Source organism: Gossypium hirsutum, chromosome D07 (assembly GCF_007990345.1).
Source record: "Gossypium hirsutum isolate 1008001.06 chromosome D07, Gossypium_hirsutum_v2.1, whole genome shotgun sequence".
NCBI lineage: Eukaryota > Viridiplantae > Streptophyta > Magnoliopsida > Malvales > Malvaceae > Gossypium > Gossypium hirsutum.
In genome coordinates this window covers 47,164,795-47,176,880 of record NC_053443.1, presented here as the reverse complement: position 1 = coordinate 47,176,880, position 12,086 = coordinate 47,164,795, and the positions used below count along the sequence as shown (strand labels likewise).

The 12,086-nt window shown below is 33.7% G+C and overlaps 1 protein-coding gene and 1 long non-coding RNA gene across 4 annotated transcripts; one reads left to right on the top strand and one right to left on the bottom strand.

Moving 5' to 3' along the window:
• Window positions 1-3,317: 3,317 nt before the first annotated feature.
• Window positions 3,318-4,764, bottom strand: LOC121219496 (uncharacterized). 3 transcript variants are annotated; one of them, XR_005916293.1, is made up of 3 exons: window positions 4,478-4,702; window positions 4,062-4,302; window positions 3,318-3,916 (listed from the first exon to the last, which is right to left on the bottom strand). It is a non-coding gene; the product is annotated as an uncharacterized lncRNA (long non-coding RNA). The 3 variants fall into 3 exon arrangements; XR_005916292.1 differs by having other exon boundaries at window positions 3,318-3,934; window positions 4,478-4,701; XR_005916291.1 differs by having other exon boundaries at window positions 3,318-4,302; window positions 4,478-4,764.
• A 4,117-nt stretch (window positions 4,765-8,881) lies between these two features.
• LOC107954881 (low affinity inorganic phosphate transporter 1) lies at window positions 8,882-10,746 on the top strand. The gene has a single exon (XM_016890564.2). The coding sequence runs from the start codon at window positions 8,990-8,992 to the stop codon at window positions 10,565-10,567; it is 1,578 nt and encodes a 525-aa protein (XP_016746053.1). The 5' UTR covers window positions 8,882-8,989; the 3' UTR covers window positions 10,568-10,746.
• Window positions 10,747-12,086: the final 1,340 nt, after the last annotated feature.

The following is a 12,086-nucleotide window of genomic DNA, read 5'->3' as shown; positions in this document are numbered from 1 at the left end:
CACATGTAAAGAGCAGATGGCGACACAACAATGGCAGAACAAACTACAAAACGTAATAACACCAACAGATCTGGGACATGCGAGGATATCTAGCAAGTCCGAAAATAGCAAGGCAAATAATCAGGGAAGTCTTGAATTAATTGAATCTGGTAGTACAGATCTTAAAGCTTTATTCGCAAAAATTGAACAGCGTTGGGAAACAACAAAAGCTAGGACGAATACTATTGCAACTGAGATGGGTATTTCAGAAAACCATAAAAAGTTGAGTTGGAAACGAAAGGGAAGAATAGGGAAAATTAATGATGTCCAGATATAAAATGTAATATGTAAGAGAAGAGGTTTTCCAATTGAAGAAGAAGTTCCCGAAACCTGCTTAGATAGTGATAATAACTACAAAAAGACGCGATTGGAAATTAATGCAGTAAATTCTCACGTTTTGGAGAAATTAGAAGATTAGTTTGGATGTGTTTTCACAATTAGGATCGGCGGCTGCCAATAGGCAAGCCAATCGAAGCCAATGAAAATAATAAGCTGGAATGTTCGAGGATTGGGGAGTCTTCGAGCAATTAGAAGGCTTCGGTTCGCATTGAAGCAACACAATCCCCAATTGGTCTTCTTCATAGAGAAGAAAGTGAATGGCATTGGTATGGAAAGGATTAGGAGAAGTGGATTCAAAAATGGCTTTGATGTTGAGGCAAATTGGTTCTCGAGGTAAGCTTTCATTGGCTTGGAAACAAGATATTCAAGTTACGATCATCAACTACTCCAAAAATCATATAGACGCTCTTATTAAAGAAAATCAAGGTAACAGAGATTGGCGTTTCACGGGATTTTATGGAACTCCTTTCACAAATGAAAGGTGCAGAACTTGGAATTTATTAAGATAATTGTGAAGGATTTGGACTCATCCCTGGCTTGTTTGCGAAGATTTTAACGAAATTCTATACTCATTCGAGAAGAGAGAAGGGGTGCCAAGAGATGAAAAGAGAATAAAGGCTTTCTGCACTGTTTTAGATGAGTGTCAACTCATGGATGTAAGGTTTTCTAGTTTATGGTTCACATAGGCATAGGGAAACTTACCAAAAACATACGGGAAATGTTAGATAGAGGGGTGGCATATGCAGAGTGGTTTTCGGCTTTTTCACATGCATGTATTCAACATTTGCCCTACTCACATTCAGGTTATTGTCCTCTCCTCATTCTTATAGAGCAGGAAAGTACTAAGATTCAAAATGTTTTCTTTCGGTTTGAAGCCTGGTGGCTATTAGAAAGTTCTTTCAAGAAGATGATGGCTGCTTTTTGAGAAAAACTTACAGGACCACTACTGAAAAAACTTGAAAATCTAAAATAGGGAATACTTCAATGGGCAATTCAAATTCGAAAATGAAGGGTGGGGATCAAGCAAAAGTTAAGCCAAAAATTGGAGAGCTTGTTAGAGGAGGACAATGATGATGAGAACTTGGCTGAAATTATAAACACAAAGATACATCTTAATCTAGAAATTGATAAAGATGAAGCTTACTGGGAGCAAAAAACACGTGTCAATTGGCTAAAATCAGGGGATAGAAATACGTCATTCTTTCGTAAGTGGGCCACTCAGCGGAATAGAACTAATGTTATCAATAGCTTATGAAATAAAAATGAGGAAGAAGTCAATGATGAGGTCGAGATAGAAATGATAACAAAATTTTTTTTTCAAGAGCTGTTCATGTCGAGAGGTATAAGAAACACTAATCAGGTTTTACAATGAGTTAATAGATGCATAACTGAAGATATAAATCTACAGCTTACATCAGAATACACTGCTGAAGAAATTGGACAACTTTGAAGGGAATGGGTCCTACAAAGGCTCCCGGAGACGATGACTTTCCAATAATTTTCTTCCAAAAGTGCTGGCACATAATTGGTACTGAGGTAACCTCTTTTTGTATGGAAATTTTAAATCAAGGAAGAGATTTAGAAAGTCTTAATGTCACGAACATTGTATTGTTTCCCAAAACTTCCCAACCCACAAATATGACAAATTTTAAACCTATTAGTCTATGCAATATCCTATACAAATTAATAGCTAAGGTAGTAGCTAATAGATTTCAACATGTTTTGGAAGCATGTATTGATAAAGCACAAAGTGCCTTAGTTCTAGGACGATTAATTACTAATAATGTGCTAGTAGCCTACAAAAAGGTTGATATGAGTAAAGCTTGATATGAGTAAAGCTTATGATAAGGTTGAATGGGACTTTCTAAGGGTTATGATGGAGCGGATGGGTTTTGTGCAATCTTGGGTAGCTTTTATAATGAAATGTATTTTGATGGTCTTTTACTCAGCCATTCTAAATGGAGATAAAGGAGATCGTTTTAGGCCAATGATTGGACTCCATCAAGGGGACCCTCTTATCCCCTATCTGTTTCTGATTTGCAGTGAAGGTTTATCGTCCCTCATACGTTCGACCTTAAAAAGGGGGAGATTAAATGATTAAGAACAAGTATGCGAGGCCTACAGATTTCACACCTCTTCACAGATGATTGCATTATATTTGGTGAGGCAATGTCTTTAGGAGCTCAACAGATTAGAGGACTATTAAAAGAGTACGAATTATGTTCTGGTCAATGTGTGAATTTTGAAAAGTTTACAATAATTTTTAGCACTAATACCACAGAAGCTGATAGACCAATGGTTACAAGTTTGCTAAGAGTGAGAAGGTCGAATGACATTGAAAAGTATCTTGGTATTCTTAACTTGGTAAGGAAGAGAAAGAAAACCTCCTTTCAAAACTTAAAGGACCGAATCAAAAAGCGAATTGATGGATAGAGCTTAAGATTCATGTATCAAGGAGGAAAGGAAATCTTTATCAAATCAGTCTTGCAAGTGATTCCTACCTATTCCATGATGTGATTTCTACTACCAAGAACTTTGTGTGGAGAAATGGAATCAATTATAGCTAAGTATTAGTGGCAGAAAAGGCATGGACGGAAAGGAATACTTTGGTGCAGTTGGGAGAAAATTTGTGAATTAAAACAAGGAGGGTTGGGTTTTAAGAATCTGGTCAAATTTAATGTGGCCCTCCTTGTGAAGCAAGGATGGCGTCTAATTGATCAACCAGACTCTCTATTAGCACAGGTTTTAAAAGTAAGATACTATCCGTCAACTAATTTCCTACAAGTTGAGTTAGGTCGCTCAACATCATACACATGGAAAAGTATTTGGGTAGCAAAAGGCCTACTTAGAGAAGGACTGGGTTGGAAAGTTGGTACAGGAGAAAGTATTTTAATTAATGAGGATGCGTGGCTGCCCGGGGTAGACAATTAAAGAGTCTATAATCAAATTACTAACGTAGATATTACTACTGTTGCATCTTTAATTGATAGTAACAATAAAGTGTGGAGGGAAGAGCTTATTCGTAATACATTTGAGGGGAACGATTTGGATAGAATCTTGCAGATCCCACTAGCAAGAGACGGGCATGCTGATATGGTCATCTGGCGAGGTGAGCCCTCAGGTACGTTCACAGTCCGAAGTGCCTATTAACTATTACAGACCCAGAATAATACAACTAGCTCTAATGCTACACAGAACACAACCAAACAATTTTACAAACAACTATGTGAACTCCAAATCCCCAACAAAATCAAGATCATGCTCTGGAGAGTGTCCTAGATCTATATTCCGACAATGGCCAATTTAAACATTAGGAGAGTGGCCCATAGCAATCAGTTCCCCAGGTGCAAAGTGGGTGGTGAGACTTTGGCAAGCCTTTGTTGAATGTCTTGTAGCAGTAGAATTATGGAAAAATGTAAACTTCGGATGGATAGGTCAAAGTGAACCAACAGACTGCTTTGAATGGCTTATATGGGCTTTTAGCAGATGTTTGGAACCCCATCGTCGCTTGTTCGTCTGTGAAATATGGGTACTTTGGCTGGACAGAAACAAAAATCTATATGAAAGGAAATCATATTCAGGGATAGAAGCAGCAAATTATGTCAAATATTTCATTTGTGAACTTGACGGTTTGACCGAGAGAAAGATAAACACTATTGGGGAAAAAGAGAAATGGAAAGCACCTGAAAACCCAACCATCAAAATCAACTTTGATGCCTCTTTCGACAATATGAGTTACAAATCGGCATTAGCGATTGTGGCACGAAATGGTAATAGAGAAATCAAGATTTCTAAATCTTGCCTCCATGCAGCGGTGGGCACGGCCTTTGACGCAGAAGCCATTGTATGTTATGAAGCCATCCTTACAGGAATAGATATGGGTCTTACAGATGTTATTGTGAAAGGAGACTCTAAATCCATCATCTTCAAATGCATGACAAAATCGATTGATAAATCACAAATCAGTGCACATATCAGAAACATCCAAAAGGGAAAAGTAAGATTTCAGTCAATTATTTTTCACTTTGTTTTGAGATCGGCTAATCAGTTAGCCTACATCATCGCCACAACAAGTCTTAAACAGAAGGAAATGGTTTACCTGATTGGAAAGGTCCCTTGCTACGCTAAAAGGCAATCGAAAATGGAACGGCTAAGAGAACTAGACTAAAACAGATAGGTGGGAAGAAGAGGAAAATGGAGCTGAGATGCCCTTCATCCAATCTGGTCAAAAGCTCTCAGATCTTCAATTCCAACAAAAATCTAAAAGATACTAATGAGATTGGGTAAAGTTGGAGACAGGTCATTAAAGGCAGACGGGGATTTCATTTTAAGAGTCAGTTTTTCATTTCTTAAAAAGGTAATTCTAACTCCAAAAGTACTTTTAGAAGAAAAGCTGTGTAGAACAAACTGTTTTTAGCTGAAATTTTTAACTTTTCAAAAATGCTTTTAAAAAGCACTTCTGAAAAGGAGAAGCTAAAAAATTTAGTTTTTCCTCCCCTAAAAGCACTTTTGGTGCTTAATTACTTTTTCACCTCTCTAATAACATAGTACTTTTTTTTTCTTGGTGCTTAATTACAAATGTGTTAAAATCATTAATTAAAAATAAAATTTTTTTAAAATACTAATTATAAATATTTAATGGTTATAATTAAATATTTAAAATATAGTTTATATATTCTAATTAAGTTTTATAAATAATTAATATTTATTGCTTAAAAATATTTAAAATTTATATTTCATATATTAAAACATTACAACAAGTTATAATATTTTTTTATATTCTTACTAAAATATAATAATATTAACTAATTTAAATATTATTTAAATGCATAATTGTTACTTGATAATAACATGTCTAAAATAGACATTTTATTTCTCAAAAGTACTTTTTGATAACAATGCTAAACACTCAAATTTTAAACTAAACTTTTCAAAAGCACTTCTCAAAAGTACTTTTCCACAATACTTTTCAAAAGCAATGAAGAACTGGCCCTTAGTTCTAGAGTATTTTGTGTTGTTTTTGACGATTTGATTCCAAGTAGATTTTAGGACTATTTCCATTGGCTATTGTAGGATTATACATTGTTTGGTTTATTTTGTTTAATAAAAATCCCCAATTTAGATTAAAAAAAAGAGTTAACTTACAAATAAATTTCTTTAATTATTAAAATTATTTATTGATATCACGCTTTAATTATTACAAATAAAAATTTAAAATATAGAAATATTACATATTTAATTTTATTGATATCAGGCTATAATTTTTTTATTATATTTATTGATATCTTGAAATCAAATTTAAATGTGGATGATTATATTAATTAAATAAATCAGGTGTCATAAAACAAATATATATACACATTGTTTTAGTACAACCACTAGTATAAATTGAAAAATAGAAAATAGGATTGGTGTCAAATTCTAAATTATGATATCCTCGTATATTCAAGACGACGTAGGCCATACCCACAAATCATGGCCTCATATATCCAAGACGATGTAGGTCATACTAGACCTGTCCATTGGCCGGGCGGCCCGACCCGGCCTGACGGCCCATCCGAAATATGGGCTTGGACAAAAAACGAGGCCCGTTTAGAAAATGGGCCGGGCCTCGAGCACCACTTTTTTGCCCTGGCCCGGCCCGGCCCGGCCCGGCCCGACCCGAATATAATAAATATATATTTTTATTTTTTAATTTTAAAATACTTTTAAAATATTTTTATTTTTTTAATTTTTAAAATGATTTTTAATGTTTATTAAAAAATGGGCCGGGCCGAGCTCGGGCTTATGATATTTTTTTCGGGCCGGGCCTGGGCCTAGGAGGCGGGCCGAAAATTTTTTTCGGGTCCGGCCCGGCCCGACCCATGGACAGGTCTAGGTCATACCCACAAATCATGCCTTATTTGCTTCCTCAAACAATAACTTCACAAGGTTGCTGCATGTCTACAAATCTGACTGCATATCAACCTTCCAAGTTTTGATAAATAAAATAAAATTCTCAATGCTACACATAAATTTACTTCATCCAACCTACAAACTGTTCATGGTCTAGCCACTCGGCCCGACTCGAAAGATTATCCGGAAAGTGGGAGAATTTATGTAAAAATATGATATGAAAAATGAACTTGGACATAAAAATAAAGCCCCTTTAGAAAACAGGCTAGGCCTTGGGTAAGGCTTTTTTCCTTGAGTTCGACCTAGTCCGACCCGAATTTGCAAAAAGAAAAAAATGTTGTTTTCCTGTTGTTTTCTCACTGTTTTGCTGTCATTTCACTATTATTTTGTTGTTATTGTTTGGATATTGTATAACTCTTATTTTATTGTTAAATTTGCTATTATTTTAGAGGCATTTGCTTGTTAAATTGCACCTATATTAGTGTTATTTAAGTATAAATATTTTTTTTAAATTTATTTTCAATTTTTTGAAAAACATTTATTTTAATGTTTTTAGTTTTTTTATGTATTATATTTATTTTAAAAAATTTTAGACTCATTTTTCGACACGAGCCTAAAACGTTTTCCGAACCCGACTCGGCCCGACCCATAGACAGTTCTAATCCAACCCAACCATTAGATTCCACGCATTTTGGTTTTTTTCATTTAAAGATTGAAATTGAAATATGCTCCAAAAAATTTATTTTCAGAAATTTAATTTATCTAATTTTTAGATTTAAAAATGTAAGTTCAATTGTTTACGCAATTAAATTTTTGCGTGAAATTTAAATTCATTATAAATGTTTTTTATTACATGGCTATTAAGTGAGTGTTTTATTACTATTATTTCAAAATGTTACACTGACAAGTTTAATAGAATAATTTTAACTATGATAATGATTGGACTTGAATTTTGAAATTTGAAAAGTAAAAGAATTGAATTCCTAAAAATATAAGTAGAGAGACTAAGTTCCAAATGTAAAAAAAGTACAAGAACTTGAAGTATATTTTAATATGGATATATATAAAACTTATATATGAACTTTGCTTCAATGTGCAATTTCATACATGGACTTTTATTTGGTGCAATTATACACACGAAACTTGTATTGTCATTCATATGTATACATGAAATTCTGATTTTGATTCAATTGTATATATTTAAAGAAATGAATTTGAAGATAAATGTTTGATATAGTGTGGATTAGTATCAATATATGTTAGACTCAATTGCTTTAAAAAAGATACAATTCAAGTAATATAGAATTACAGAATATTTGATTCTCTATCCACCACTAATAAATAATAACATAATATATCATTATTGAATAAAATATAAAATAACGGAGGACTTATAAAAAATATTAGTAATTTTATTTAAATATAATTAACTAATAATTAATTATAAATAAATATAAAAACTTTAACACTAAACTCGAGATTATATATCCAAGACCTTAAACTTTGAACTCAAGATCCTAAATATTAAACCTTAAACTCGTGAGTTATTAATATTTATTAATCATTTTTATAATTGATTAATATTTAATTATGCTTGAATAAAATTATTAGGAACTATATTTTTTTGTTTTATTTAAGGGTTAATATATGTTCAAGTTGCACTTGATTTTTTTTTCCCAATTTGGTACCTAAGTTTGGCTTCAATTTGGTACCCAAACCAAACAACATCATGTGACCCAATAAATATTTGACATGTGTGCTCTAATAAAAAAAATATAAGTACTTGTGTGACAAAAGAAAAAACTCATATACCAAATTGAATATTTAAGTCAAACTTAGATACATGTATGGGACAAAGGAAAACTCAAGTATCAGTTTGAAAAAAGTTTAGGTACCAAACTGAACATTGAAACCAAATTCAAGTACCAAATTGAGATAAAAAAAATCTAAAGTACCAAATTGAACATTGAAACTAACTAAAGATACCAAATAGTATATTAATCCTCTATTTAGTGATGAAGTGCCAACATGGCATGACTTTGAGAGAAAGAAGATTAGAGAATTAATCTAGAAACCGAAACTTAAAGCAAGAAATGTTGAAGCAGCCAAATGTTGAATCCTAAACCCAACAAAGTGGAGGCCAAGAGAGATTAGAGGACTATTTGGCGTTTTAAATTGGGCAAAGCATAATTCTTTTGTACTTTGCTGGTCAATTTAGGACTGTGATTTACGTGAAGAATAAACCCAAAAAAGATACAAGAGTTGGAAACAACCCCGAACTCAATGCTGTGATGATAAGACTGCACATAAAAGGGGTATTCTCCCCAACATTCATTTTGGTTACGCAGTATTCACTCAACTTCACACTTATCAAAATTCTTTAAAAAATAAAAAGAATATCAATAATCAAATCCGTTTTGAAAAACCCAAATCAAATTAGAAATTCAAACCTGAAAACTATACTTCAAATCTTGCTAAAATCTAGTCCCTAAAAGCTAACCAATTATAGAAAAATATGGTGTGACTATAGAGAATATGTCAAAAGATTCTCTTCGTTATTTTTTCTCCCTTTTATTACTCTTTAAAATCTCCACAACTGGAAATTGAAAACCAAACAAGAGCTTCCATTGCGCTTAAATACGGAGCGAAACCAACAATTAGCTAATATAGCAAAGACTTGTGAGTTGTGGGAAAGGGTAGCAGCTATTAGCTAGTGATGCCAAAGGATAATCTGCAAGTGCTTAATGCGCTTGATGGTGCCAAAACACAATGGTACCATTTCACGGCAATCATCATTGCTGGCATGGGATTTTTCACTGATGCTTACGACTTGTTTTGCATATCGTTGGTCACCAAATTGCTTGGTCGCATTTATTACCACAAAGCAGGCTCTTCTACCCCTGGTAGTCTTCCTTCCAATGTAGCAGCTGCTGTCAATGGTGTCGCCTTTTGTGGTACCCTTACGGGCCAACTCTTTTTCGGTTGGCTCGGTGACAAGTTGGGCCGGAAACGTGTCTATGGCATCACCCTTTTGCTCATGGTTATCTCTTCTCTTGCCTCCGGCCTTTCCTTTGGTCGTCACCCTAATGATGTTATGGCTACCCTCTGTTTCTTTCGATTCTGGCTCGGTTTTGGCATCGGTGGTGATTATCCTCTTTCGGCTACAATCATGTCGGAATATGCTAACAAAAAGACTCGTGGAGCTTTCATTGCTGCTGTTTTTGCAATGCAAGGTTTTGGGATTTTGGCTGGTGGGATGGTTGCGATTATAGTTTCAGGAGCTTTCAAGGCCCAATACCCTTCACCACCTTATTTTAAGAATCCAAATGGATCCACCGTACCGGAAGCTGATTATGTATGGAGGATCATTTTGATGTTTGGTGCAGTCCCAGCTTTGCTCACTTATTACTGGCGCATGAAGATGCCTGAAACTGCTCGTTACACGGCTTTAGTCGCCAAGGATGCGAAACAGGCCGCCGCGGATATGTCTAAAGTTCTTCAGGTCGATTTAGAAGAAGAACGACAACTAGAGAAACCAGGAGAGAAAAGAGGGACTGATTTTGGTTTGTTCACCACAAAGTTTCTGAGTAAACATGGGCTTCACTTGCTTGGCACAGCAAGTACTTGGTTCTTGTTGGACATTGCCTTCTACAGTCAGAACCTGTTTCAAAAGGACATCTTCAGTGCCATTGGTTGGATTCCAAAGGCGAAAACCATGAACGCTCTTGAAGAAGTTTACAGCATCGCAAGAGCTCAAACCCTCATTGCACTATTCAGCACAGTCCCTGGATATTGGTTCACCGTGGCATTGATAGACAAGATGGGGAGATTCAGGATTCAATTGATGGGGTTCTTCTTCATGACATTGTTTATGTTTGCCTTGGCAATCCCGTACCACCATTGGACTTTACCAAACAACAGAATTGGGTTCGTTATAATGTACTCCCTCACCTTTTTCTTCTCGAATTTCGGCCCGAACGCGACCACGTTCGTCGTCCCTGCCGAGATTTTCCCGGCAAGGTTGAGATCAACATGCCATGGAATATCAGCAGCATCGGGTAAAGCAGGAGCAATGGTGGGTGCGTTTGGGTTTTTATATGCGGCAGATGCCATTGGAGTGCAAAAATCGCTTATAATATTGGGAGTGATCAGCTTCTTGGGGATGTTGTTCACGTTTTTGGTGCCGGAATCGAAAGGGAAATCACTGGAAGAAATGTCGGGCGAAGTTGAGCAAGAAAATGGAAATCAAACACAAGGTGGACGACAGAGTAATACTGAGATTCGAATTGCATAAGCTTAATTAAGCAAGGCACTGTAATTAATTAGTAGGAAAGTTTGAAGTGACATTAGGGGATCTTAGTTAATTATGTCTTTAATTAGCATTGCATCTTTGGATATTGCTTGCACTTTGTTTCTAGTTTTCTTATTTTGGCTTCCTTTTTAGTTAATGGAATGTCTCTTTTTTGAGTTTTCCATATACTTCCTAATTTTAGTATTTGGATCACTAGAAATTTTTAAGTCACTTTAAAAAATTACTATATATTTTTCTTTAACTATATATTTTTTAATATTTTATTAACCCCTATTTCTGCTTTTCTATACTAAATATTTTCTCTTATGTATAAAATTAAAATAATTTTTTTAGTTTAAATAGTGAATATAAAGGGTAAACTATAAAAATAGTCACTTTTGTTTGCCTCATATTGTATTTTAGTCACTTGTGTTTGAAATGTTACGTTTTAGTCACTTACGTTATTGTTTTGTAACGAACTGGTCACTTTACCGTTAAACTTCGTTACCTCCCTAACAGCGGTCCTACATGACAGTCCAAATGGGTTTTAAATGCTAACTTGAATGTTCTACGTGGCAGTCCAAATTAAATTTATTTAATTAAAAACCTATTTTCATCCCAACAACTGGACATCCAAGTTGGCATTTAAAACCCGTTTGGGCTGCCACGTAGGACTGCCGTTAAGGAGGTAACGAAGTTTAATAGTAGAGTGACCACTTCGTAACAAAACAATAACGTAAGTGATTAAAACATAACATTTCAAACATAAGTGACTACTATATAATCTGAGGCAAATAAAAATAAATTTTTTTATAGTTTACCCTTAAATAAATACATCCCCAAGAAATTATCTTAATTAAAAATAAATTAATATAAATAGTTATCATATCTAAATTTGATTTTAGAATCAAATTACTTTATCATTACTAAAGTATAAAGCGGAGATACGTGCTAATGTCTAAGTAAAGAAAAAAAAAAAAGAAGACATTCTTTAAAAGGTTTTTAACATAAAAATCTGTTCTAAAGTTGTTAAAACTTAACAATTTAATATTTGATATATTGTTGGTGTATAAGTCTTATGTATCATAAGTGAATAATAACATGACATATCATCATTAAATTAAACAAAAAATATGGAGGAGTTGTAAATAAATACTAATAATTTTATTTAAACATAATTAAACATTAATCATAACTATTATAAATAAATATTAATAACTCTCGGATTTAGGAGCTTGGGTTTAAAAGTTTAGGATTTTAACATTTATTTATGATTAATTATTGTTTAATTATGTTTAATTATGCAAATAAGGACTAAATCGAATTGAATTAAAAATACTGAGAGATATAGAAATGAAATTAACCCTTGTATTGTTTTTATTTGGCATATAAAAATCAAATATATAAATATCAAGTATTTTGTCGAGCGCTGAATAAAAAGAATCAAGCTAATACATAAAAAATCATAAACTATTCATAAAATCAAACCAATCATCATAAATATAGCAATAATAATTCAAAA